Here is a 27,677-nt window from a genome sequence, read left to right on the forward strand (position 1 = left end):
CTGATGGTGCGAGGCCCCCAGAAGCCCAGGCACAGGCCGGCCAGAGCGTCAGGCCGGGGTGGCCTAGGGCGGCATCCAGCACCGCGGGGAGCGCTCTGCACCTGACTCCAGGCCCCTCACCTGTTCCTCTGGCTGTAGCAGGCTGGCTGTGTCCTCTGAGGACAGGTGCGGGACCTCGTGTGCACAGACGGGTGGGAGCAGCTCAGCGAGGAAGGGAAATCGCCACCTGCAGAAGCACAAGAAGGGCAGAAAGAATTTGGTAATGGGACTTACAGACCTTCAGGAACCTCATAAATTCGTTTTCATGAAATGTTATTTTGCCATTGTAGAGACACAGAGATGCAGCGTGGACTCTGCAGAGAGCAGGGCTGCCTGCAGCTCAGGCTGGGGCCTCTGTGGGGGGCCTGGGGAGCCTGGGGGCCACTGGGCACAGACCACGGGGCGGGGGCAGTCAGTGAGAGCACAGGGGACAGACAGCACGGAGCTGGGCTGGGAGGAAGTGGGCACAGGGCCCCAGATCGGGCGCAGAGGCAGGGCTCCACCCCTCCGCCAGCTCTCCCCAGGTGGGCGGGGGACGGGGCCCAACTAGGCATTGCATCACCAGGGTGGCTCAAGCCCCTGCAGAGGGTACAGCTGACCCAGGGGTGAGAAGCCACATGACTCACCGTGGACACCAGTGTCCTCGGAGGATCCAGACATGCCTGAGGGCATTGGAGTCAGTGGGACGTGGGGATTGCAAGTGTAATCTGGTGCCTGCAGAATTGGGGAAACTGAGGCACAACGCCACCCCCCCCCCGAGCCCCACCTCATGCCAAATGAGGGCAGAGCCCCTGCCCCCTGCCGGGCCTGCCCCTCCGGGGTGAGGCTCTCCATTGCCCTTGGCATCTAGACGTGGCATGGGCCTACGGGTCCTCTCAGCAAACCCCGTCCCACTACTGGACACCCAGGACACCGTCTTGTCCAACCCCACGGGCTGCAAAGACCCTGTGAGCGGGGCAGCGCCAGCCCTGGGTGGGTGGAGGGTTGCAGGTACATACGTGTGTGTGTGCACACACGTGTGCAGGGGTGGAGGGAGGGAGGGAGGGGAACTGCTCTGGGGCCGGGACTGGAGGGCCGTGGGTTCTGTGCCCGGCCCTGGGTGACGGGTCCTGACTCAGGATCTCGGGCCTGGTGGGCGTGAGCAGGACGTCCCAGGCGAGGGCCCTCCTGTGCACCCGAAGGGGGGCCCCCTGCTTTGCGTCCCCCAGGCAGGCGGCCGGCTCCCGCTCCCCTTTCAGACCGTCATCCTCCGAGAAAGCCTCTTTTCTTCCTGTTTCCCCTTTTACTGCTTCTGGTGTCTGCCTTTCTACGTCTTAGACTGAAATTTGGCAGAAAAACGATTTGCCTCAGGACTTTTCAGAGCCAAGACCCGGGGCGGGTAGTTTGTGAGCGCGGACAGAGCCCTGGGGGTGGGGGGCTCCTTGCCTCCGAGGCTTGTTTTCTTTGGGCAGAGAAGCACAGATGTTTCTCGGCACACGACTTCGGGGCTGGGGTCACTGTGAGGCTCTGGGGTGGCCCCCCACCTTCGGGGAGGAACTGCGGCCACCGGAGCTCCCAGAATCCTCTGCAGGATCTCGCCACCCTCACAGGAGACACTGGACAAGACCAGGCTTAAAAGCAAGGACCAGCATCTCCCCCCCAGGGCTAAGTGACAGGCCTCTGGCCCTGTCTGTGAAATGGGCCAGCACCCTCCAGCACCTCCTCCAGCTCCTGCCTCAGAAGCACCTCCCCCAGGAGCCAAGACGTCCCATCTCCTCACACAGGTGGCATGGGCAACAGGGGCAGCGCCTGGGCTCCAAGCTGCCTGCATCCCCACCCTACTCTGGGCTGCCCGGCTTCCAAGTGCAAAGAGCTTGAATCCGGGCCTTGGAAGAATTTCCAGATGTTTCTGGCATCAGAAAGAGTCTTCTGTGAAGCTGGGAACACGGCCGGGGTAGGGGTCCTGGTTTACCCAGTGGGCGCTTCTGTCCTCTGGCGGGTCAGCCACACTGCACCAAGAATGTTCCTTGCCTTCCAAGGAAAACAGGCTGGCCGGAGGGAGGCTCGGGGCCTTCACTCCCAGCCTGCGGGTGCCTGGAGTTGGGAGAAGACACTCGGGGACCAGGGCAGCAGACTTCTGCCCCCCCCACAGCCTCCTCCCCAGGGATGCCGAGGCCAACTAAGAGTCTGCCCTCCAGGGCCCAGCAGGGCCCACCTCACCCCAGGGGCCAACAGGTAGGGGGAGCCTGGGACCCCTGAATCCTCCCTGGAGACCTGGTCTCTCTGTTGTTCTAGAGGGGCTGGGGGCCTGAGCCCTGCCCTGCTGCCTGAGTGTGAGGGAGAAGAGGGGCCCCCATGCGTGCATGCTCACAGACACATACGTGTGTGGATACACACGCACACTGCACCCTCGCAAGTGTGCACACCCAGCCCCTCCACACACACAACTGCAACTCCGGGAGACAGCCCCTCAGAGCCCAAGTCGGCCGCCACCCTGGGACCCTGCAGCCCCAGAAGCCCGGGTTTGCAGCTGGTTCCTGCCTTCCAGCTGGCAAGGCCTCGCCCCGGCTGGGCGCCCAGCTGTAGCCGAGCGTGCTGCACGCACAGGACTTGGAGTCGCGTGCGGGGGTCGGCGGCGCCGTAGCCCCTCGTGACAGGAAAACGACCGCTTGCCTTGGCCCCTCTCCCCGAATCTGGGCCTGTGCCCTGTGGCCATCTCGGCCCCTTGGCCAGGCCAGCCAAGGCACCCCCAGACGGCAGGCCAGCCCTGCCCTCCTGGCCCTCCGCCGGCCTCCCTTGGCCCCGGCCTGTCGCTGCAGCTGGGCCAGGCGCCCGCCCTCGCCAAGCCCGGCAGAAACAACCAAGTTCACTGAGCGCTCGTCTGGAAACTGGATATATTTGCAATTTTTTAAAAGCTCGGAGCCAATGTTCAGAATGGGGCTGTTTTTCCAGTGGAAACTGTAACGTGAGCCCAGAACCGTTCCTGCTTGCTTGCCACACGGAGACAACCCGACGCCCCTGCGCATGAGGCCGGCGCCCTGGCTCAGGGACCATGTCGGTCCAGCTCCCACACCCCGCCGAGGTGGTCCTGGCAGCAGCACTCGCCGGGAGCCCCCCACGAACACGCCAGGCCAGCCAGGGCTCTGAAGATCCCCCCCCCCAGGTCTGCGGCCCTGCCCGGTGCAGCTCCCTCACACTCACCCAGCACCCTAAGCCGTGGCTCAGACCCTGAGGGGCGGCTGGACCCGGGCCTCAGCCAGCCCCAGCCGGTTCCCGGGCCCCCCAGCTGGCCGGCCGGGAGCGCGAGAAGCCTGGCCTCAGGCACTTTGACCTCAGGCAGCCCGGCCAGCCGCCCTGCAGCTCCTGACAGATGCCTTTTCCTCCAAGGGCCCCCTCAAGGCTGTGACCCCGGACCCCTGGGCTGTGGGCATCAGAGCCTCGTGACTGGGCCAGGGAGCTTCTTCCTGCTCCCCTGCCCCAGGGGCTGAGGGCCAGCATTGGGATCCTCCGCCTTGGGGATGGCCCCAAAGCCGCCAGGCTGGGCTCACCCGCAGTTTCTTCCCCTCTGGAGAACGGCTGTCTCCCAGTGTTCGCCTACCACAGTTGTTACTGGCATGGCAGCGCAGAGAGCCTCCGGGAGGCAGGGGTCCCATGCGCTTTGATCAAGCAGATGAGGGTGGCCCTTTGAAACCTCTGTGGCTGGTGCTGCCCAGGCTCTGGAAGAAGGTCCCTGGGACACACCATAGGGTCTGCCCTGACCCCGGCCGCTCCTGGTCCCCCACAGCGATCACTCACAGAACCCTGGTACCAAGGAAGGGGTCCCTGACACCCCACTGGGGGGCATCTGCTCCCATCCGCCTGGACGTGGAGCCCCAGCCCCCAGCCGCAGACTTGTGCGTCCCTGGTGCTGAGGACGCGGGGTACAGAGGTAGGTTCCTGCGCCCTGGACCACACCTCCAGCCACTTTCCTCCCACAAAGACAAGCCCTGGGCACTTGAGCAAATGGCAGGCCGGGGGACTCAATGGGGGCCTGAAGGCCACAGGAGGTCAGCCTTACCTTGGGGACAGTTGGGGACACAGCTGCAGCTATACCATGGGCACCGCAGGGCCTGTCTCCCCTCTGCCACAGGAGGGAAGCCTCTGCAGGGACCAGAGGAGGGGCAGTGGGCCAGGACCCCAGCCCCGGGACCCCCATCCATCTGGGCAAGCTCCCTGTGGCCAGCAGGAGGCTGGTGGGAAGTTGAGTGGACCGAGCAGCTGGGAGAGCCAGGGCGAGGCCAGGCTGAGCCGGGCACCTTCTTGGGTGTGGGGGAGGCAGGCCGCGTTGTCTGAGCCCCCAGCCTTCCCGGCGGCGGTCACCATCCGAGGCCGTGGGGCAGCGTCCTTTGGCACACATCCACAGGTACCCAGGCCTCAGAGTGCCTTCTCCTTGCCCTGAAGATGCTCCCTCTGGTGTACAGGGATGCCTCACCCTCAGTACCGCCGTGTTAGGTAGAGTAGCACGGGTGTGGGCTCAGGTCTGGTATCGGGTGGAGGGAACTGCGGTGGCGGGGGGGGAGGGGTTGCCTCCCCTGCTCTCCCCGAGCGGAGCATCGCAGACCGCCCCCTGCCCTGCCCTGGGATAGGCCCTCTTGCCCCCCAGGGCCTCCCCACTTCTGGGTGGACTTCAGACCCCAGGCCATCCCGGAGGGCCCAGCACCCACCCCTGCGGCCTGAGGGTGGGTGCCTTGGCTGTGGGGTTTGCCCGCAGGGTGGGGCCGCAGGCCAGGGCTCCGGGTCCCGGCCGGCCCCTGCTGAGGCCCCCATCCTGCATGGCGAGGATATTGCCCATGAGGATCAAAGCTGGGCCCCCTGGACAGAGTCAGCCCTTCCCAGGGCAGTGAAGAAGGATCCCGGTGCCACACAGGGGCTCCGGGTCACCTTTCAGCCTCAGCACAGACTCAGGCAAAGGCTAAAACACAGCCCAAGACAGATACCCAGCGCGTCGCGCGTCCTCACCACTCTGCTGAGACCTCTAGGGAGAACCCGCCGGCAGGCTCAAGCCCCACGCACAGCACGCGTATGTGCCGCACACGTAAGCACCACACATAGACCACGTGTGCACGTGTGCGTGTGCCCGTCGGTGGCCCCAGACTGCCCCTGGATGGGCCGTGGCCGAGGCACAGGATCTGCCAGAGGATTGGCCCCTCAGGGCCAGGGTCACCCCACTCGGCAGGCGAGGGAACAAGCTACCAAGCTTGGCTGCCGCAGGATGGACGGCAGACCCCTTCGCTCACATCTGAGGGGACCCCTGCCTTCTCCACCCCCCAGCCAGACAGGCTGCCAGTGTCTGGCGGGGGCCAGGAGGGGAGAGGACAAGGGGTGTGTGTGCAGAGCCAGTTGCCCGGGTGGGGCACGGCGGAGGGGGGGTGGCCTGGGGCTTGTGGAGGTGCAGGCCCCCCGTAGACATCCCACTGTGCTGGGCCAGAGGGTGGGGGGGCAGGCAGCCCCTCCAGCCCCTCTGCAGAGCCCAGCCCTGGCGTCCGCCGGGCCCTGGCAGCAGGGCCTGCCGGGCGGGTGAGGGCTGCTGGCTGGCTCTCCCTCATTTCCTCTTGGCCTACAGGCTCTAGGCGGCCGCAGGAACAAAGGGCGGATTGTGCCTCATTCTGGGCCCGCTCCCTGGCCGGGCCACTGCCCTCACCGGGCCCCGTGGGCGATGTTCATGTTTGTAGCGAAGGCTCCTCTAGCCAGCCTGCAAGGGCTCAGGGAGCTCGGGCAGCTGTGACAGGCCCAGGCGCCCAGGAGCCTGCCCCAGGCTGAGCTGGCCCGCCATCCGCATCAGGGACACCAGCCAGGGCATCTCTGCGGGGCCCTCCCGTGCCTTCCCCTATGCAGACTCTTCCTGTTGCCAGGCCATGGCTCATGGCTGTCCAGCCCCACCCCCTCCCTGCCTGGGTCCCCCGTGGCCTGTGATGCTTGCCACCACCCATCCACCCTGCTGGACCAGAAGGAAAGGCCCCAGGTGTCTGTCTGTGGCAGGCCTCCTGGGTCACCGGAGGGCAGGCGGGAGGCAGACACACTCTGGCCCCACACACCCCAACATTCTGGGCCCCAAAGCTGCTTCTCCCCCGAGCATTTAATGAGTGGCACTGTGTGCAGTTAGTTGTGGGCACCAGAACCCCAGCCCTCCTGCGCCCACGGGACATTTGGCAGAGGACACAGACAACCGAGGGCAGCCACCATCCCGTCTCCCAGGCGGGCCCAGGGTCCTGTGGCGGCAGACGCCCTCGACAAGGCTGTGCTGGCCGGGCACCACACTCAGGACATGGACAGAGACGGGGATGGGCTCCAAGGCCTCCCCCGAACAAGCAGGGCCAGCAGGATGCTCAGAAGAGGCGCTGGCCATGTCCCTGCTCCAGCTGGAGAGCCAGAGGCACCGGGCTCTGGCGGGGAAGGTGGACAGCCTCCTCCCCACCAGAAACGGGAGCAGGCTCAGCCCGGCAGAGCCCGGGGTCCAGCAGGACCCCCACGGGCTGCGCACAGCCTCCCAGAGGCCCCGGGCACCGTCCGCCCGCCCCCGCCCCGCTGTTGGTTTAGCTCCCACCACCGCCGTCAAAGGAGCTTTGTGGCTGCCCTGAGGAGCCGGGTGCCGATTGTCTTGGAGGGGCTCCAGGAATGAACAGTGGAGAACAGCTTTTAGAACAAAGTGGAAAAAATAGAGAAAAAAGCTGTGAAGGAATAAGGAATTTGCCTCTGCAGAGCCCTGCCCATCCCACCCACCAGCCGAGCGGGGGCCCCAAAATGCCCAGGGCTGAGTCAGAGTGTGCTGGGGTAACGGCCAGGCCTGCGAGATGCGGTGGGAGGAGCTGCCCAGGGCACATGGGGGTGGAGGCGGGGGTCATGGGGCCGGGAGTGGGTGGGGTTGTGACCCCAGGACACCCACCGTCCTGCCCACACATCAGAGGGTCAGAGCCCGGCCAGGCCAGGTGCTGGCTCACAGAGGAGGCTCAGAAGAGGCAGGGGGTCGTGGCCACCCTGAGCTCATTGCCCCTTGTTCACTGGGTCCTGCCTAAAGCTAGGTGCCCCCCCAACCAGGTGCCCAGGGCATGGCCCAGAGGAGGGTCCCGGCCAGGCAGTGGGCAGCTCTGGTGCTGCCCCCGCTCGGGGGGGGGGGGTCCCTGGGGGGCTGCTGGGATGATGCTGGGGAGGGCCTGGTGTCACGGGGACGATGGTCCCAGGGGCGAATCACACAGGTCTCCAGGCACCCACAGGGATTCGCGGTTTTCCAGGAAGGGCGAGTCTGGGAAGGACCTGCTCCCCCCACCCCTAACCCAAGACCCGAGAGGAGCCACAGGTGGGCTCCTGCTCTTACTCCCCACCGTATATAGCCCAACTTCTCCTCCTCCCTTCGGGGTGGACGCTGCCGGGTGGGGGCAGGGACACACTGCTTTCCAGCAAAGACCCCTGCCTCCTCTGCGGCCCTGGCCCCTCGCCTCAGGAAGCCCCCAGACCCCCGGCTCCCCCAAGAGGCAGATGGAGCCTCAGCCCCGCACCAGGGCGGAGACACCCCTGCCTGCTCGGCACTGTCCTCACGGCGAGGGCCCTTCCAGGGTCCAGGGCAGGGCTATTCAGGAACGCAATAGCTTCCTAGGACTCACCGTGCAACCCCCTTCAACTGCAACCCAACAAAACCCACCACCCACCCCACCACGCCCTGCCTCCACCCGGGATAAGGCCGGCGCCCGCCCCTCCGGCCAGCTGTCGGCAGCTGTCTCCACCTGCCGGCCAGATGCCCCGCGGCTGTCGCAGGGGGTGGGGGGCAGGGTGGGGCAGTCTCAGGCCCCACCCCCACCCCCTTACCTGGGGCTACTGCTGACCCTCTGTGGGTCCCCACACCCTGCCCCTGGATGGGGTGTGTGTTCCAGCTCAGCCACTGGGGGGGTACACATCTGGCCCCAATCTGGTCCCCTCCCTTGAGTCATCAGAGACACCCCGCACCCGGACCCCAACACAGGGCATTGCTCCCCCTTGAGATGCTCGGGAGGCCAGCTCACTCCTCCCCACCAAGGCTTGACTGTGGGGCGGCTGGTGGGTCCTCAGAGTACTTCACGTACTTCTCCCCTCGGCCTCCCTGGAACCGTGAAGGTGGTGTGGACAGGGGCCGGTGCAGGCTCTGGGGGTGAGCCCACGCCCCTCTAGCCCAGGAGAGAGGCCTCAGCGAAGCCAGAGGAGGGAGCGAGCCTCCAGCCCACAGACACGGCCCAGATGGACTTGGCCTGAGGTCAGGAAGTGAGGGGCAGCGTGTATGCCCAGCCCCAAACCCCAGCTGCGGGAAGCCTCCGGCCACTGTGCTGGCCATGGGGCCCAACCCAAGCATGCTGCCTTGTCCTCGCAGACAAACGCCAGACTCAAGACCCCCCAAAAGTAACCAGCCGGGATCCCAAGAGGCAGACGTGTGCAGAGGGGCCCCTGACCCCAGCGCCTTGCCCTTCCCCAGGCTGATGCTGAATTTGTGCTGAGTCCCCACCCACCCACACCCTGGGCTGACCGGGATTCCCAGGGTGGGGGCACAGGAGGCCTGGCCTGGCTGGCGGCGGACGTAGGCAGGCAGGGGCTAGTGCGAGTCCTGGCCAGTGGCTCCCACCCACGAATCAGCAACACTAGGGCACAAGCGGCTGACTGGGCATTGGCGGCCACAGAGTCTGGGCCAGGCTGCGGGCCACAGAAGCATATGCGGGGCTGAGCCCCTGAGCTCCCCCAGCAGGGCCCTAGGCTCACCCCTGGCAGTGCCCAGGATTGGGTTCGTGAGGCCAGAACGGTCATCAGGAGTGGCTGACCCTGGGTCGTCCCCACAGGAGAAGCCCAGGTGGGAGGTGGGCTCAGCACCCCTCGATCCCTCAGGCCCAGGCATGTGTCCCAGCTCCCACCTAATGTCACCGAAGCACGTGGGCCGGCGGGGGCCCGGGGAGCGCCCTGGGGCTGAATCTCAGGAAGGGCAGCCCAGACCTTCACAGGGTCCAGCAGGCAGGGCTGGGCTGTCTGTGCTGGAGGCCAGAGCTGCCCCTGGGTCGGTCCCAGGCTGGGGAGCGGACGCCTGAGGGACGGTGCCAGGGGGTCGGTGAGGGTCTGGCCAGGAAGCCCCCACTGGGCCGCGACTCGCGTCGGAGTGACCAGGCCTATCTGAGTGGGAGACGGACGGCGTGAGGGCTCTGTGCGGAGCCTGCGGCCCAGAGGCATGGCCGTCCTGCCAGGCCTCAGAGCAGCCCAGGGCTGGATGGGCATCTCCCCTGGGGGCCCCCAGTCTTCACTGGGTGGGGTAAGTGTAGACCATGTCTGCTGCCTCCTTCACCCCGGCTTTGACCACTGAGCCCGCCCTCTGCTTCCACGCTCTCTGGGGGTGGAGGTATGGCCGTGGTGGGGGGGTTCCTTGCACGGATCCCGCCAGCCCTGGGGGGCCACTGCAGGTCAGCTCTGCCGTTGGGTAACCAAGTGTTCCTGAGCTACAGACGGCCCTCCATCAGCGTATCCAGCCATGGCCCTGGGCAAATGCTTCCCCAGAGACACTGTCATGAGGCCTAAAAATAACCCCCAAACCCAAGGACTGTGCATTACCCAGGCCCCCCAGGAGAGCTTCCCCCAGGCCTGGGTAGCCGTGTGGGGCTAGGACCACGGTGAGGTCAGCATAGGGCACAGAGGACGCCCCTGGCCAACAGGTCCCACCCTTGCCCCCTGCACCCCGCCAAGCCCTTCCATGTGCCCGCTGGATGTGGCAAGGGCTCTATTGAGCGCCCCGGTCTCTGGGACACCTGGAAGGTTCTCACACCTTACGCTGGTGCCAGGTGTGGGGTGGGGTCCGTGTCCCGCCTTCCCAGCCCAGCCAGGGGGCCCGGTTCCCTGAACAGGCTTGGCCCTGTGGGAGTCCCTGTGTCCATGGCCCACCTCCCACCGCCCCTGCCCACAGGACAGCCCTGTGGCTGTACGGCCTGGCCCTCTGCCCTGCGCCTGCTCATGAGCACTTGCCGCACAGCCTGGCATCCCCTGCGGGCCCTCAACCCCGGGCTCTGAGGACAGGCCAAGGCTGTGCTGCCCTCGCCCTGTGTCCTGCCTGCATGTCCCGTGTTCCTGACCCCTCTCCTGTGTCTCACATCCTGCATTCCTGTCCCAGTCCCCTGGCCTGACCCCAGGACAAGGCTCTGATCTCCTGCCAGGCCGTCCCGACCCAAGTCCTATGAGGGTGGGGTTGTCCCCCTGCCTCCTCACTCTCATCAGCCTGAGCGCCCCCCCCCCGGGACAGCTGTGGGATGAGCCTCCCCTTTGAAGCCGGGATGGCCTGGAAGCGTGCGGTGGGGGGTGGGGGGGGTGGGGGGGGACCTGCCCTTTCAAGTGCTCCGGGCTTCACGGGACCGGCTTATCACCACATGGGGACAGATCAGAGGGAAGAGTGCTGGCCCCGCTCAGTACTTGGGGTTCCATCCACCCGGCACACCACACCCCACCCAGGATGCCAGGAGCGTCCTCCTGAAATGGCCCGTCACAAGTCCCCTGTCCAGCCTGTCCTGGGGTCACTCTGAGGACGCTGCTGGGTCCCTCCCCTCTGTCTCCAAACTGGGAGCTCCCACGGCAGGGCCCAGGCCCCACCCTGCAGAGAACCCCACAGAGGTGGGGGCACCAGGTGTTGTCTTCTTGTTGGTGGTCCCCACAGCTTTGGAGGCGGCTCACTGGCCTTTCTGCCCAGGCAGGGGTGAAAATGGAGGGGCAGGGGAAGCCCACCTCCCCACCCACCCCTCCTCTCTGTCCCTAGGCCCATCCTGGGTGGGGGACCTTGCCCTTAACACCAGTTGAGTCTTGTCCCTCTGAATCAGACCTGGGAGTCCCCGAGTGGGGACCGGGCACCCACGGAGACAGAGGTGTGGGCTCAGGTGCGGGGGGGAGTGGGCAGAATGGCCAGGGCCCACGAGAAACTCCACTGCTGCGCAGTTGGCAAACGTCTGTTTGATGAGGCCCTGGGACCCTCGGGCCTGGGAGGCTGGGGTGTGGGGCACCCTGTCTTTCACAGCCCCTGCGCCCGGACCGGCATCTACTCTCCCCAGTCGCACCCCCTCCCCCACACCCTGGACCCAGCCGTCTGTCCCCTCTGCTAGCCCCGCACGTGGGGTGCAGGAAACGGGATTCTGTCCTGGGAGTGTGGAGCACAGGGTGGCCCCTACAATGGGGGAGGGCTCAAAATGAGACCTCGCAAAGGAGCCAGGGTCAAGGGGGATCCAGGTGGACACTGAAATCTCCCAGGGGCCATGCAGCATATAGAGCTGGAGACAGCCCAGCGAGAGCAGAGGTAGAGCGTGCAGCCAGGGGAGAAGGGTCTGGAAGCAGCAGGTGGCCCCTGAGAAGGGCACAGAGAGGGGTCTGGACCCACATGATAGTCTCTAGGGCAGGAAGCTGAGGTCGCTGTGGGTCAGGCTGCGGCTGAGGACCCTGAGCCCCAGGGTGTGGTGATGAAGGCATAGAGCTTTGGGGGGACCAGACACGGTCCCCACGTGTTCACAGAGTCACCCGTCCCTCAGTGCCTGCCTCCCCTCGGAACACCTGAAAGGGGTCTAGGGGGTGTGGACCCCAGGGCTGTTGGTCTCAGCGAGAGCCAGGACCGAGGGCCTGCCAGGTCTGTCTTGGCCCTGAGAGAGGAACCATCAGAACTGAGAAGGGGCAGAAGACAAGGGCGTTCCCATGTGAACCCCGGGCAGACACACCGGACCTCAGCTGGGAAGGGCACCGGCACCTCTGCAGGTCTGGGGGGAGAGGTGGGCTGCACCCTCTCAGGTGCAGGTGGGGACTGCTCCAACCCCATGGACTACGGATGTCCTGTAGCCCGAGTTCTCCCCACCACCCAAGGCTCTTTCCATCCCGCCCCCACCTCAGACCGAAACGCACCCACCAGCCCCCACAGCCTGTCCTGTCTGGGGAACATCTGCTGGTCACCAGCTGCGGTTGCCTGAAGCCCCCACAGCTCCCCCTGGTTGCTCCAGCAGAGCTCCCACACCGGGCTTCCCATGACGTCCACTGAAGGTGGCCTCCATCACCCAGAGGTCACCAGCCCTGCCCAGACTCGGTCACTGCCTGTGGGGTCAGGATCACCCCAGTGGGCCTTCCCTCGGGGCTAGCCCTTGGCTCCTTGGGGACAGAAAGACTGGGGTCCATCCTGGAGAGGCCAGGGGGCCCAGAGGAAGAGGGCCAGAGGCTGGGGCCTAGTCCCAGGACAGCAGAAGCGAGGGTTCCCAGACCTGCCCTCAGCTGGGGAAAAGGGAGACGGGGGAAGCTTGGCCCTGACCTTGGGGAGTTCTGGCTGCAGGGAACCAGCGGTACCAGGTAGGAGGGTCAGTTGCCCTGGCCTGTACGGCTGGGCAGGACCTATCCTCGTTCCCTACAGTGCCCTGCCCCGTCAGCCAGACTTCTGAGGCTCTGGGGACCTCACACAGGTGGCTTTGCTAAAATCACATCATCTGCCTTTTCTTAAGAAGCAACAAGCCCCAGCCTCAGTGTCCCCAGCTGGAGACTGAGACCATTGTTCATAACCTGGTAATGGCTGGCAGACTTGGGACTGTGCCCTTCAGGCAGCAGGCACCATGACGGAGGTGACAACAAGGCCCCAGCCCTCCAAGGCCACCAGCTGAACCCCCAGAGTGTGGCCAGGGAAACCACAGCCCGGCACTGAGGGCCATGGGGGGCCATACTGGTAGGGTGGGGGATACCCACGGGGCCAGGTGTGCAGGACTCTAGCTAACTAGGGAGATGCCTGCAGGTGCATGAGTCAGTCAGTGCTCCAAACACGGCTACCTGAGTTCAGTTCAGGGGAGCTGATGAGGCCCTGGGACCCCAAGGTGTCAGCCCCAGAACCTCGGGCCAATGACAGGACTGCTGGAGCCTAAGCCTGGCACACAGACTCAGGCCCGCGCACACGCACACCTGTACAGACTCAGGCCCGCGCACACGCACACCTGTACAGACTCAGGCCCGCGCACACGCACACCTGTACAGCCTCAGGCCCGCGCACACGCACACCTGTACAGACTCAGGCCCGCGCACACGCACACCTGTACAGCCTCAGGCCCACACACGTGCACATGCACAGAAGCCAAAGGCAGAAACACCAGCTTAATGGAAGAAGATGCACATTTTCTTGTTTAACAAAATAAATTAAATATACGAAGCTTCAGCTCAAACTCTATATAAAATTACAGAGGTCTGGGGCTGCCACAGGCAGTGGGGTGATGGGTGCCTGGCCCCAAGGTGGCCATCCGGTTGGCCAGCAGGCCAGGTGCATCCCAGGCCTGAGGACAGGCCTGGTCTGCAGTGCCACCTTCCTTCCAGCATTATTAATATTATTATTTTCATTTCTTAAATATAAATATCAAGGGCCCTTCTCTCTGGCAGTGGGAGGCTGGATGGGGCAGGGTCACCCCCAGGCAGCTCCCGCCTCTCAGAACAGGGGCCTGGACTGCTCTGCCTGACCTCCCAGCCCAAGGGATTGGGGGACTCCTGGACGCCCAGACAGGGGGTGGCAGACATAGCCAGCCACCCGTGGAGGCCTGGGCAGGGACACGGAGGCCAGCATGGGACAGGGGTCGGGGGGTTTTGGTTTGCAAAGCCAGGGTGCCTCTCAGACCTCCTGCCAGGCACGGGGAGGGGTGGCTTGACCATGGCCCCTGTGAAATCCTCCTTACAGGAGCCAAGGGATTCCTTCATCAACTAGCCCGCTGCTACATGCACACTGCAAAGTTACAAACACAGACCTTCCCCAGGGCGTCTTAGTCTGAGGGTGTGTGTGTGTGTGTGTGTGTGTGTGTGTGTGTGTGTCCAGAGGTATGTCGTACACGTGTGTGCATCATCCAGGGCGCCCGGGGTGCTGACTGTGCCTCCTGCCTGGGCTCCACTCTCTCCGCAGCCCTCTGCCCCAAGCCTGCCCGCCCGCCTGCCCCCCACGTGCCCCCCCACAGCACCCAGAGCGCGAGTGGGCCGGCGCCCCGCATGGCCACACCGTCTAGCACTGGTAGTGGATGTGCTGGTGCTGGTGGATCTTGCCCTCCACGTGAGAGTGTGTGTGTGAGTGCGTGTGTGTGTGCGTGTGCGTGTGCACATCTGTGTAGAGTTTGGGGTAAAGTCTGGGCCCAGCAGATGGGCCCGGGCCCAGCAGGTGCTGGGGAGCTGCTGGAGGCCCAAGATCCTCACACAGCCCCAGGCCAGGGGCAGTGCTGAGGCTGGTTGGCACGGGAAGGTCCTTGTCCCCACCACGGTCACGGGCGGCCACGGGAGGGCGGTGCGCAGGCATGGGGGGGGCGGGCCCAGGTGCACACGGCTTCTTCTTGGCCTGGCAGAGCCACAGGAGCACGGTGCCGAGGATGAAGACGGCGCCGGCCGGGATGCCGATGACCACGGGCCACGGCAAGCTAGTGGTCGAGGACGAGGGGGCCACGGGTGGGCCTGGAGGCTTGGGGTCTGCAAGAGAGGCCCAGGAAGGGGGTGGGGAGAGGAATGTCGCCACGGGTCCCAGGAAAGGCTGCGAGAGGCCGGCGTGTGGCCTCGCGGGGCGGGAGCTGGGCGTGGGGGGGCGCACACACCTGGCAGCACGGTGAGGAAAGCGCTGCGGAAACTGTAGCCCATGGTGTTGGCCCCCAGGCAGATGTACATGCCGGCGTCGTCCTGGCGTGCGCGGGTGATGAGCAGCTTGTTGAGGTAGGAGCCATCGGGCCTCGACCACACGTCGCCCGTGGGCAGCACCACGAACTTCTGGCCGCCCACGTCGATGGTGGAGTTGTAGCGGCCCTCGGCGCCGTATTCCACGCGCTTCAGCCACTGGATCACTGGCTTCACATCACTGCGCACTTTGCACTGAAAGGACGTGGTGCCCCCAAAGTCCACGGTCGTGTTCACGGGGTGCGTGCCCGTGAGGACGGGCTTGGAGCGTGTCCGCTCTGCACGGGGACATGGACATTAGCGCCACCCCTGGGCACCGCCAGCCCCCCACGGTCCCACAGCCCCGGCACTCACGGATCACGTCCACCTTGTAGGTTGCGTTGATGGCGCCTGCGCGGTTGGACACGCGACACGTGTACTTGCCACTGTCCTCGGGACGCAGGTTCTTCAGGCTCAGGGTCCACTTCTTCTTCCTGTGCTCCCCGGCCTCCAAGCCTGTCAAGGCCTGGTCGTCCTTCATCCACATGATGTCGGGCCGCGGGTGCCCACTGGCCACGCACTTGAGCCGCACGGAGCTGCCCACTGGCCGGGCGATCACCCGGCGCCTCATCTTGGAGGGCTGTGTGAAGCGGGGCCGCGCTGCAGGGCGGCCAGCACAGAGGTCAGCACAGCACCGGGGGGGAGGGCCCCCACCCGCACCCACGGAGGAGGGTCTCACCCCACTGCTTGCTGGCTGCGTCCTCCTGGCCCCCGGAGGAGCCGTCCTGCCCCAGACGCTCCCTTCCTGCACCAGGGTCATCTGCAGAGAGGAGGGCACATGAGAGGGGCCCCAGCAGTCCCCACCCTGACCCCAGGCTGGTTCCCAGGCCCCAGCCTTGGGCCCAGCTGGGAAAGCTCTAGAAACACAAATGGGAGCCCCTGGAGGCACGCCCACATCTCAGAATCCCAGAGACAGCCGGGCAAGAGCTGCCTGCCCAGCCTACTCCCTGGGTGCAGGTGACCCCAGCAGAGCTGCCCCCCCCGGCTCCGGGGGGTCTGCAGGGCCAGTGGGAGGAGGGGGCCAGGCCCGCCCAGCAGCTGCGGTAACCCTAGCCCACATCAAGGAGCCGAGGCCTTGGTGAGCTGACATGGCTCGCATACCGCCTCCTCATCCTCCCCTTTCAAAGGACAGTGGGGGGACACCAGCAGTGTTCCCATCCCACAGTCCGGAGCAGGGGGCCCAGCGGGGGTGGGGCAGGCTGAGGAATGCCCCTCCCGGGACAGCCGCCTCCACCCAGCCGGGGACCGAGGGAGGGGGTGGCACAGGTCAAGCGCTCCTGCTTTGAGAGATGGGCCAGCGTGACTGCCAGGGAGCCCCGCCCCCAGGGACCCACCCGGGGAGCCCATGGGGGAGGGCCAGGCGTGCAGAGGGTGTGTAGCTGGGGACCCCGCCAGTCCCCAAGCCCGGGCCCCAGAGGCAGAACAGAACAGAAGGCCCTTGGCGGCCCCTCTGAACTCTGAAATCTGAGCCTCAAAGTTAGAGCCGACGCCAAGGCCGCCAGCTTGCCCAGCCGGCCCTTTAGTGGGACCACCACCCTTGGGCTCCCCGTGCCCACTCCTGCTGCCCCCTAGCCAGCCTTGGTCTCCCTGTCAGCAGAGCTTGGGGACCCCAAGGCACAGGCCTGGGGGTGGTGACCACAGAGGTCAGGCCCTGTCCTGGGCTCAGAGGAGATCCGGCAGGTGGGTGTCCTCCTGGCAGCAGTGGGGAGGGAAGGTCCGCTCCCCAGGCTGCATGGACTCAGGGCCCACATGGCACAGCCCCGGCGTGGCCGTCACTGACCCATCACGATGAGGGTGTAGTTGACGCTGAGGCTGCCAAAGCCATTGGTAGCCTTGCACACGTAGGCGCCGGCGTCTCCCCGCTCCACCTCCTTCACCTTCAGGCCCTGGGGCAGCACACGGAAGCGGCTCCAGCCGCCATGGATTGTGCGGCCATCCTTGGTCCACATGGTTAGTGGCGGCGGGTCGCCCTCCACAGGGCACTGCAGCCGCACGGTGCGACCCAGCCGGGCCACCTGCCTCGAAACCACCTTGTCCGCCATCCTCGGGGGACCTGCGGGCAGGTCAGAGGGCTCAGTCAGGGAGGAGGGGGTGGCAGGTGGTCAGGAGTGCAGGCAGGCATGCATGCTGGGAGCCAGGGGAGGGGGGTGTCCCCCGTAGGGTCACCACCTGGGACTCCACGCACCTACACCTGCCCAGCCCAGGCAGTGGGGTCTGGAGCACAGGGCCCTGCTCCCAGACTGTGGTGGTCAGCATTCACCCGGAACCCGCTGCCCACCAGGCACCCCAACTCCCTGTACGTGCCGTCACAGAGGAGCCAGGATACAGATGGGCTGGAGTGGCTCAGCCAGGATGCACGTCCACAGGCGAGCCAGGACAGCCCCCCACAGCCTCCCGTAGGCAAGGTGCACGGGAGGGAGTCCATGCAGCACGAACAGACGTGTCTGGTGGCCCATGTCTGTGGCTGTCTGCATCTGCCCCGCTGAGGGCCTCCCCGATGCCAGCCTCAGCACACCAGGAGGCTGGGCGGAGTGGCATGGTGGGCCGGCAGGACCCCGAGGCCCTGGGGCCAGAGGGCGAGCAGTGAGGTTCCCATCTGGCTGGCAGCCCCCTGCCCGTTGTCCCCCAACGGGAGAAGCCCAAGTCACCGGCGGGAAGAAACCCACTCCCAGCCATGTCAGGCCACAGCCAGCATCAGTGCCTCTGTGGTGCAGGGACAGCGGGCACGCCCAGCCGCTGGGCAGGACACTGCAGGTGTCCGAGAGAGGTGGGGCCACCTCCTGGCCCACACTGCAGCTCGTGCACCATGGGGTGACCACAAGGGCGCTGAGCTCTTACACTCACCCCACCCACGTTCCCTCAGACCAGGAGAGGCGGCTCCGGGCACCCCACTGCCCTTCCCAGGGTCCTGGCTGGGCCCAGCTCCCGAGACCCTGCCCTCCGGCTGTTGGTCGGGGGCACTCACCCCACAGTGCGGCCACTCAGGCCAGGAGGGCCAGCATCCCGCGTCCTGGCCTCCCGGAGGCGCCGGGCGCTGGCTGCTGGGAGATGCTGTCACTACGGGGCCTGAGGGCAGCACGTGTCCCTAACAACCAGCCGGTATTTCTTCAGCGCGTGATCACCAGCTGCTCTGTGGCCGGCCTTTGCATCCAGGACCCAGAGTGCTTCCGCAGGCTCTTTGGAGGCTCGCCCTCTCCCACCCCCAGGGGACCCTTGCAGAGCACAGCCCAGCACCACTGGTCTGCAGGCGCTGAGGGGAGGTGGGGCCGGTCCCCATTTGGATGCAGGGAGCTGACAGCCCAGAGTCCAGGCAGGGAGGGGCCCAGCTTTGCTGGGGGAACAGGGAAGCGGGGGACACAGCAACACCAGGCCCTTCCATGGCCACAAGCAAAAAGCAAAAAGGGAGCTAGAGGTTGTGGGGGAGGGCCCTACCCAGCTCCTGCCTGCTCTCCCACCCTGCCCCACTGAGCCCACCCCTAGGAACGCTTCTTCTCTGCACCCATATTCTGCCTCTGCTAGGGTCCCCCCGACCCCTGCCATGGGGCTCCTAACATGGGCCCCAGGCCATCCCTGCACTCCTCACCAGCCCCCAGTGCCCCAGGAAGGGGCTGCTGAGATCTACTGCTCCCTAATTTCTCAATTGCATATGGGGCCCCCAGACACCCCCCAACTTGCAGGGGGACAGGCTGCAGGGCCCACAGACAAGTGGGTCTCCTGAGGCCCCCAGCGCACAGGGTCCCGGCCTCACTCCCAGGCTGCCACCGTCCGACACCTGTCTCTGCCTGCAATGCCACTATTCAGAGGGGCCGCCCCCCAGCCTGCCCAGTGCCTCCGAGGCTGACACCTGCGTGTGCACACAGACCCAAAAAACCACCTGGCAGGTGCCAGGGGCTAGCACGGGGTCCCTCTCTCCCAGGGCTTTGCCTGTCCCAACCCCACCCCGGCCAGCACAGCCCCCGCCTCGGAAGAAGCCTGCGTCAGGGACAGACAGAGGACCCGTCGGACAGTGCTTGCGGGAGCAGGAGGGGCAGGAGGGGCACCCCCAGCCCCGCCACCTCCCTGCACCAGGCAGGCGAGTTTGAGGAGCTGGGGGGGTGGGGGGGCATCTACTGGGCCTCAGAGGCCACTGTGCAGGAGAGAGGAGGACAGAGCCAAGTGACCACCAGACGGACCGGAAGTGTGGCCCAGAGGGCCGGCCGGCACACAGTACAGGGGACAGGCAGGCGGCAGCCAGAGGCCCCAGCCAGAGCCAGCCTTATCCTAAAGCAAACAGCCCCCTCCCCTCCCCCTGGGCCAGGCCTGCCCTGCCCCCTCCACCCCTGCCTCTGCAGAGACCCCAGCAGGCTCACCGGAGGGAGCCCCCCCAGACTCCTGGGGATTTTGGCTGCCAGCTAGGCTGCCACGGCTCTATATTTAGCTTGGGAAAGACAAGCCCCCATTGTTCCACCTGGTCAGGTGTCCAATCCACCCAGCCAGAGGCAAACTGAGGCAAGAGCTGAGGCAGCTGGAGGGCGTACGGGTCGGGGGTGGGGGGCAGCCGGGTTCCCACCAGTTCTGGGGCAGCCCCTGGAGTCCTTCAGCCAGCATCTGCACTTCCCCACGAGCACCTCCTCCAAGAAGCCCTCAACCCTCCACACACTGTAAGCCACAGCCTTGGGCAGTTCTGGGCATGGGCAGGGTGTGGACAGCCACATGGAGGGGGTAGACATGGGGGCAAACGGAGGCCGGGGCTGGGTCTCACCCCTCAAGGGGGCTGAGCATCAAGGTGGTGGCAGACAGAGGGTCACTACACCCCCTTTCCTCCCTCCTTCCCACCCTCCTCCCCAACAGCTGTGAAAACATGGCCAGGAGTGGGGGTGCCAGGAGGGCTCAGGGGGCAGCAACCCGGAAGACCCCACATACCCAGCCTACACAGCCAGGCTTCCCAGCCGCCATCCGGAACTCAGGTGTCACACATACACCCTATCATGCCATCTCCCAGACACTGTCCCCCAGACACACGGGCTGCCCCCCACTGTCCCCCAGAAACACAGGTTGTCTCCCAGACACTGTCCCCCAGACACACGAGCTGTCTCCCACTGTCCCCCAGACACTGTCCCCTAGACACATGGGCTGCCCCCCACTGTCCCCCAGACACACAGGCTGTTCCCCAGACACTGTCCCCCAGACACTGTCCCCTAGACACATGGGCTGTCCCCCACTGTCCCCCAGACACACAGGCTGTTCCCCAGACACTGTCCCCCAGACACACGGGCTGTCCCCCACTGTCCCCCAGAAATACAGGCTGTCCCCCAGACACTGTCCCCCAGACACTGTCCCCCAGACACACGGGCTGTCCCCCACTGTCCCCCAGACACACAGGCTGTTCCCCAGACACTGTCCCCCAGATGCACCCACTAACCCACAGACAGTCCCCCATACATAAACACACAGAGAGACATACCCCAACAGTGGATGCAGACTCCCCACACCAGAGACCCCCTTGCCCTACCTGCTGAGAGCACCGTTTCCCAAGGTTTAGCAAAACCAGGTTCCACTGGAACCTCAGCTGATGCCCCTCCCATCGCAGTGGGCCCTAGGAGGGCTGAAGGGGGCAGGGCCACTGGGAAGGACGGAGAGGTGACACAGTGTGGGGGTAGAGGAACATGACCCCAACTGCAGCCTATCCCATGCAGTCTTCACAGACCCTCCGGGGCCACCCGAAGCTCAGCCCCCGCACCTCACTAACCCTCATGGCCTCTGCACTGCCCCTCCCCTCCCGATGCACCTCCCAACACCCCCTCCTCCCTGCCCTCCGCCGGGGGCTGCGGTGCCCCTTTCGGGTGAACCACGTCTGAACCACACCCAAGGCCCTGCTCTGTTCAGGTCTGTCCAGGGCCTGGCTGGGGGGGCATTCCACGTGTCAGCTTCTGCCTCCCTCCACTGCCCAAGGCATTCGTGACCTGCTGACCCTGAGCGCCCTTCCCAAGGAGCTGGACCAGGCACTGCCCCTCCCCGGGGCCCCATGTGCCGGGGGCTTCACCCCGTACCAGCCCACAGAGCCCACACTGGGGCCATGGACACAGGTGGAAGCGAGAGGTGCAGGAACCACGGGGCCAGCACATGGGGGCTGGCTCCATTCCCAGTCAACCCTGAGAAGCCCCAGAAATGTCCAGCCCAGAAGGAACCCTCCGGCTGGGGGTAGGTGGTCGTCAGGCTGACCTCATTGGGACTGGCCATGAAGTGACTCTGGATGCCAGCCAGGAGCCGCCAGAGCCCTCCCCTCCTGGAGAAGGCGAGTGGCCTGGAAAGAAGACTCAAAGGACAGTGTGACAGGGCCTGACCAGAGGGCAGGGAGGGGAGGCAGGGCCTGCCTAGCCTGGCTGGACACCCTGGACCAGGCAGGGCAGGTGGGCACTCTCTGGGAGAGCGGGGGGGTCCCTGTGCTGATGCCCACGGTGAGCAAACACTGGTGCAGGGGCGGAGCTGGGAAGGCCCAGCCACGGAGGCCCTGGGGCCAGTGCCCTCCCCAGGAAGGCCTAGGAGGCAGGGAGGCCAAAGAGAGGGGGCACAGATGATGACCACCGCAGGGCGGCCATGAGAGGCAGGGGAGCCTCTGCCCTGGCTCTGAGCCACGCAGGTACATGTGCGCACACACGCACGCGCACACACACACACACACACACACACACGGGCTCCTAGTCACCAGCAGGCCCAGGGCGGCCCCTGGGGGCTGGACCCACGGGATCTGCGATGGAACTGGCAGGACCCGAAGGGCAGGTGGTTGCCCCAGAAACCAGGCCGTTCTGGGCGCAGCAAAGGGACAGCTTGACCCACCGAGCAAGCAAGCTGGCTGGGCTGTCCTGTCCAACCCACTGCCCAGCAGCACGACGTAAGGCAACAGGCTGGGTGGGGCCCTCTAGGTCCGTCCCCTGCCCGGGAAGCCCCCAGGTGGACCTCCAGCAGAGCCCTGACCAGGGCTCCTCCTCGTTGCACACATGGGAGCCACAGAGCGTCCCCGGACATGCTGTTGCCCCAGGGGTCCCCACAGGAACTGCCACAGAACCCACCCAGAGGGCTCAGCTGGACGCCCCGGTGGCTGCATCCAGAGCTTGCCAAGTCTGCCAGACTCCGAGCGGACCCCTGCCCACACCTGCCACCCATCCCCCACCTCACAAAACGTCCTGCAAGTAGAACTGGTCCAGCACCACCGGCTCCCCAGAGGGGCCCAGCCCCAGTCCCAGCAAAGGAACCAAGAAGGCACGGTCCCCTGGGCCTCCCTCCCATGCTGGCGCTGTACCCAAGGGACAGGGTAACATGACAAGAGGCCCAAACCACCCGCAGGCCTCGCCCGCTGCGGCCTCTAACCTGCATGGCTGGGTGTTTCCTGAGCCGGGGCCCCGGGGCTCCGGGGCCAGAGGCCGGCATTTAGGCACCAAGGTGCCACCTTCCTGTGAGGGCCTAGGCGCTGGACAGCCCAACCCACCCGGCAGCCTGGGCAAGTCCCGGGCCACAGAGCCCCGTGCTCCCACCCACACCTGCTCCACCCAGCCCCCGTGTCCGCGGCCGTCGGCCCACAGCCAGCTTCTTGCGGACAGACCCAAGGGCATGGGGCTTTGGCATGCTGGGACCCCTGAGGTCCCTGAAGCCTGCAGGGTGAGGCTACCCAGCTCAAGGCGCACACAGTACCTGCTGCCCGGGCTCCACAGAGAAGCCCGCGGACCCTGCCAGAATGGGCCGGCCGCTACAGAGTGCAGGGGGCACTGGCCGGTGGCCCTGGGTCTCCTGGGGCTCAGCACGGTGGAGTCGGAGGGGATCACTGCCCAGTGGGGGCCCAGGCCAGAGCTGGGCCCAGCTCCCTCCCCCACTGCCTGCTGACCCAGGCCCCATTATTTCTTCACAGTGCAGGGCTTGTGTAAATCTCTAGCAAACTGGGGAAGAAAGCCATTGTTTCCTGCCAAGAAGGGAAGCCCTGGGGGTCAGCAGGCCTGAGGCTGGAGCACCGTCCCTGCCACACTGTCTCCAGCATTTCAGGGACAGTCCTGGAAGCCCCTGCCTCAGGCTGGTTCTCCCCAAGGGGGCCGGGCCATGTGGGACGAAGGGTGCGTAGGGCCCCCCAGGCCCTCCAGCCTCGAGGCCTTGCCCCCAGCCACTCACTGGGGGCAGGAAGCCCACCCCCAGGACGCCCCCAGCCCCTGCTCCCTGCACCCCAGCCAACCAGCCTCTCGGCCCAGTCCCGGCCTGTGCCTACTCATGGCCCCCAATCCAGCTACACCAAGGCACCCGTGGCCCCAGGATGCGTACCCCAGTCAATGTGACCGGCCCACCTCTACCCAGACTATTCCCCCACCTGCAGGCCTTTCCTCTCCTCACCTGACCAGTACCCACATCTCCTCCCGGACTGTGCTGCCCCTCCCCAGGCCCTCACCCCCCCGCCAGCCTTCGTGGACTGGGGGCCAGCCTCACTGCGGCTCCAGCCTGAACTAGCTCAGGGCAGTGGCCCCTGCTCTCCTCGGGCCCCAAGAGTAGCCACACTGGACACCCACGGGCCTTGGCCAGGAGCATGTAGTGACCACCACTAGGAAGATGGCAGGCAGACTGGGCGGCAGCACGGGGTGCGGCGTCTGTGGGGTCTGGAGACAGTGGCCTGGGCACACCCTCCCCTCCACGTGCTGATCCTGCCCATGGAGGCTGTCACCTGGACATGCCAGGGCCGCAGGCACTGGGAAGGCACAGAATGCCAGCCACCAGCAGGGAAACGGCCAGCAGCAAGGCCCCCGGCCTGCAGGACCACGCCTGCCTCCGCGAGCAGGGTTAGCACTGCCTGAACCCCAAGCCAGAGGCTGAGGCCAGTGCTGGGAAAAACCAACATTTCCCCACGGCACTGGGCGGGGGTTGAAGGCCCATTGATTCCCGCACAATGAAGAAGGAGCCTGCGGTAGGAGCTTCCAGGCCCAGCCAAAGGCGACTTTGTTCCCAGCTCCCTCCTCCCCCCAGAGGGGACAGTGATTTATTTTCTCTTCCAGGAGTGGGGCCCGAGACATAAATGGGGCGGCTGGCCTGCATCCCCACCTCACAGCGCCTGGGCCCAACTCCCGCACATCCACCTCAGCTGGGGGTGCGCACTGGGCAGCCGCTGCCCGGAGGGGTTGGGGGGAAGGCCCCCTGCAGCCTGGCCAGAGGCCAAGGTCAGCCAGCACACACGCACACCACGACAGCCCTCCGGCTGAATCACACACACTGGAGGACCCTTCCCAACACAGCCCGCATGGCAAGAAGGCACCATCCCCATGGAGTGGGGCACCCAGCGGCCAGCACCCAGCCCTGTGGGGGCAGCGCTCGGCCCTAGCAGGGCAGGCCAGCAGGGTTCAGAGGACAGGGAGGTGACCTCGAGGGCGGGCTGCTCAGAGACCTGTCCACCGCATCCTCCTTGGAAAAGTTCAAACGGGACAACCCCTTCCACAAGTTCTTCTAAAGCTATTTGGGAAGGGTATGTCATTTGGAACCTCTCAAGTTCCCACTGTGAGAAACCCGAATCCTATCTTCCCTCAAATTTGGAAAAAGCTGTTTAAGACAAACCCACCATGATTGTGAAACTTCCAGAAAGGGGAACTTTAAAAACATGATCTGAGTCTAGAGACGCACTGACTCCAGAAAGCATGACGCATGGGGAGGACAGCTTTCAGAAAACAGCCCGGCTCTCTCTGCACCGCTCTGCCTGCCTGAAGGAAGTCGGCGCTCGGTCTGCTCACCCACAGAGCCGGACGCACCGAGTGGCCGTGCCCCTCAAGGCCAGGCCTGAAGCAGAAGCCAGCACAGTTCAGGAGCAGGGGCCCCAACACCCCACCCCCCAAAGCCACACAGGTCCTTGCCCTTGCAGAGTAGCTCTCAGGTCCCTGCGGCCGCTAGGGCCGTGCACAGCCAGCATGAAGGCTGGGGCTGCAGACCAGGCGCAGTCCCCAGGCCAAGGCGGAGGGGAACAGAGGAGGGTGCGGCCCCTCCAGGGCCCCCTGGCACAGAGGCAGGCCCTGCCGCCCACTGCCATCACTGCCATCCGCCTCTCTGCGGTGGGCTCCAGCCAATGACCAGGCCAGGACAGCGGCCTCCAGAGCTGGCTGAGTAGCCAGAGCACAGGCAGGTGTGGAAATGAGGGGAGCCCAAGCAGATAAAAGAGGAATCAGAATCCAGGCTGCCGGCCACCGGGGGCGGGGGGGGGGGGTGCCTTGCTGGGTATGACCTGAGTGCCCGCCGTGCCCAGGACACTGCCAGGCCCAGCCACGCCTGGACAGCCCCCACCCTTAAGCCAGCGGGCCAGTCCCCAGCCGGGCAGGCGGGGGGGTACTGTGGCATTAGGCCCACCTGGGCTGCCGCCTGCCACCCAACACCCAAACGTGCCCATATAAGGCCGGGTTGGGCTCGGTGTACCCGCTGGGTGGCGGGGGGAGGGGTGCAAAGCCTCAGAGGACTGGTGGACAGGGCAGGGACGTTCCTGAGTGGTCAACACACCCAAAGGGCTGGCCTGGCCAAAGGGCCCGCCTAGCTGAGGAGAAGCCAGTGCAGAATATGGCGGGCGGGAGTCCGTGAACACGTATGTCCCATCATCCGCCAGCCAAGGATGTACCTTGCTGGGGCTGCGTACAGGGGCAAGGGTCCCTCAGGAGACATTCCAGGCCTGCCTACTTGGACATCAGGTGTGTGAGCATGCATCTACGTCCTGGCATGGCACACGCCGACACACAGTATATGCAGGCTGAAGCAGGTGGTCCTCTGGGTGGGCCTTGAGACAAGCCCCTACCCCCTACACCATGCAGCAACTCCACGTTCCCCCAGCCCCTACCCTCTAACTTTCTAGGGATGGGCAAGCTCAGGGCACAGGGCTGGGTCATGAGTCCCAGACACTAACAATGTCCCCACTGTCCCCAAACCCCATCCTGGCCACCATGGGGGTCTCTGCAGGTTCCCAGGGGCCTAAATGGGTCCACTGTGACAAACAGCCTACCCCACCAAAATCCCCAGGGTAACCAGCTGCCCTCAACTTCAGATACATATGGATGTGTGTGTGTCCTGAGGGGACTGGGGCCAGAGCCCATTCTGCCAGCAAGTGTGGGGCCCCACAGGTGAGCCGGGGTGATATTTCGGTGAGAGGGGCCCTGTGGGTGAGGTGTGCCCACTCAGTGAGCATGGAGTCCCAAGGGTGAGCTGGTGGTGATCTGGGGATGAGCTGCGGGACCCTACAGATGAGCTGGGGAGGGGCGTGGTGAGCTAGGGATGCCCTAAGGGTGAGCTGGCGCACCCCATGGGCAAAGGGGGGTGTACCCTGGGGGTGAGCCCGGGGGCCCAGTGGTGAGAAGACCCGCCAAGCTCGGGGCCAGTAGGGGCGGGGCGCAGGCACGCGCGCCAGCAGGGCACTGTGGCAGGGTTCAGGGCCGGGAGGGAAAGGGGCGGCGCTGGCGCAGGCCGGGGCGCCGGGCTGGGCGCCAGGACTCACCTCGGGCGGCGGCGGCCGGCGGGAGGGCCCCCAGCAGCAGCGGGGGCAGCAGCAGCAACAACGTGGGGCTGGGCGTCATCTTGGCCTGTCCGGACCTGGAGGTATTGAGGGTCGGTCACTGGCGGACGGGGCAGGAGTCGCCACCCTTTAGCCTAGGGCGCCGGAGCCGGCTGCGGGGATCGGGGTGCGGGCCGCCCCGCCTTCCCTGCCAGCGCTCCGGGCGGAGGAAGCAGCGGCGGGGAGCACCGTGGGTATCAAAGGCAGACAAAGGGTTTACACTAATTACCGGCCTCCCCCGCCGCCCCCCGTCTCTAAACACCGTCTGGATTCCTGGCGCTTGTAACTCGGGCCCTGCCCGCGGGACACACAACACCGGCGGCCGCGCAGATAATCGCCTGCGCCATTAGCGGACAAATTTGCGCTTGGGGGGGGGGCCCACGTGGGGTGCAGGGGCGGGGGCGGGGCGCGGACAGGACCACTGGCTCGGCAGGGGCGGCGGCGGCGCGTGCCGGTGCCCGGCGGCCTCGCACCCGGCCATCCGGGACTCGGACCCTCCCAGCCCCCGGCCAGATCCCGGACCCCGGACCCTGGTCGTCCCCGGTCGGCCCTCCCAGTCGGCCCCCCGGGGGTCGCGGGCGCGGAGGGGCTCACCTCGGCGGGGCAGGCAGGCAGCGGGGCTCAGGGCCGGGCCCGCGGGACGCGCTGCGCGGTCATCGCCGCCCGGGGCGCCTCACCCCGGCGCCCCGCGCCCCCGGGCCCGGCCTCGGGACGGGGCGGCGCTACCTGGGCGCGGGCGGCTCGGGCCAGGACCCGCGCCGAGGCCGGAGTCCGGAGGCAGCGCGGGCGGAGGGGTCGAGTCCAGGGGCTGGAGGCCGGGGCCGGGGTCCCGGGGCGGCAGGGCGAGGGGCCCGGGGCGCCGCGCCGCGAGGCGTCCTTCCCTGCGGGGCTTTGTCAACTCTCCCGGAGCGAGCGCCGAGCCCGCCGCGCGCCCCGCCCCGACACAACTTCCCTCCAATCGGCTCGCCCCGGCTCGCCCCGCGCCCGCCCCGTGCCCGCCCCGCGCCCAAACTTTCCCCCAATCCGCGTGCGCCTGCCCCGCCCGCCGGGCTCTGGATCTTAACCCTCGCGGTGCGGGCGGCCTGCGGGCGGGGCGGCTCCCTGGGGCGCGGCCCCGCCCCCAGCCCCCGCCCTCCGCCCGCCCCGGGCCGGGCCCGGTCCCCGGCCCCTGTCCGCCCCACCCAGCCCAGCCGCCCCTCCCCGCCCCCGTCCCGCCCCCATCCCACCCCCGCCACGCCACGCCTCCCCGGCCCCCGGCCCGTTTGTCCCCGCCACCCCAGCCTGGCCCCCCGCCACTCCGGTCCCCAACCCCACCCCGCCCCGCAGCTCCCCGCCCTGCCCCGCGCGCCCCCAGGTGCGGCGGCGCGCACCCCATACCTGCACCCACCGTGCCTGAGCACTCCTGGTACCCTCAGAGCTGGCCGCGATCGAA

At 66.4% G+C, this 27,677-nt stretch overlaps 1 protein-coding gene across 1 annotated transcript; it reads right to left on the minus strand.

Moving 5' to 3' along the window:
* Positions 1–13,993: 13,993 nt before the first annotated feature.
* Positions 13,994–26,911, minus strand: FGFRL1 (fibroblast growth factor receptor like 1). The gene is made up of 7 exons (XM_028089004.1): positions 26,840–26,911; positions 26,189–26,283; positions 16,502–16,774; positions 15,401–15,481; positions 15,037–15,321; positions 14,607–14,960; positions 13,994–14,484 (listed from the first exon to the last, which is right to left on the minus strand). Exons 2-7 carry the CDS (start codon positions 26,265–26,267, stop codon positions 14,030–14,032), a joined length of 1,527 nt encoding a protein of 508 aa, XP_027944805.1. The 5' UTR covers positions 26,268–26,283; positions 26,840–26,911; the 3' UTR covers positions 13,994–14,029.
* Between the last annotated feature and the right edge of the window lie 766 nt (positions 26,912–27,677).

Source organism: Eumetopias jubatus, unplaced genomic scaffold (genome assembly GCF_037043125.1).
Source record: "Eumetopias jubatus isolate StellerSeaLion01/CBP00866 unplaced genomic scaffold, mEumJub1_p1.0 scaffold_2, whole genome shotgun sequence".
Taxonomy (NCBI): Eukaryota; Metazoa; Chordata; class Mammalia; order Carnivora; family Otariidae; genus Eumetopias; species Eumetopias jubatus.

Excerpts from the sequence above, each read along its gene's own strand:
- FGFRL1 (XM_028089004.1), bottom strand. The coding sequence starts at position 26,267 with ATGACGCCCAGCCCCACGTTGTTGCTGCTGCTGCCCCCGCTGCTGCTG. Across the intron at positions 15,322-15,400 it reads CGCAGCCAGCAAGCAGTGGG|CGCGGCCCCGCTTCACACAG; the intron begins GTGAGACCCTCC and ends GCCGCCCTGCAG. Across the intron at positions 14,961-15,036 it reads CTACAAGGTGGACGTGATCC|AGCGGACACGCTCCAAGCCC; the intron begins GTGAGTGCCGGG and ends GTCCCCGTGCAG.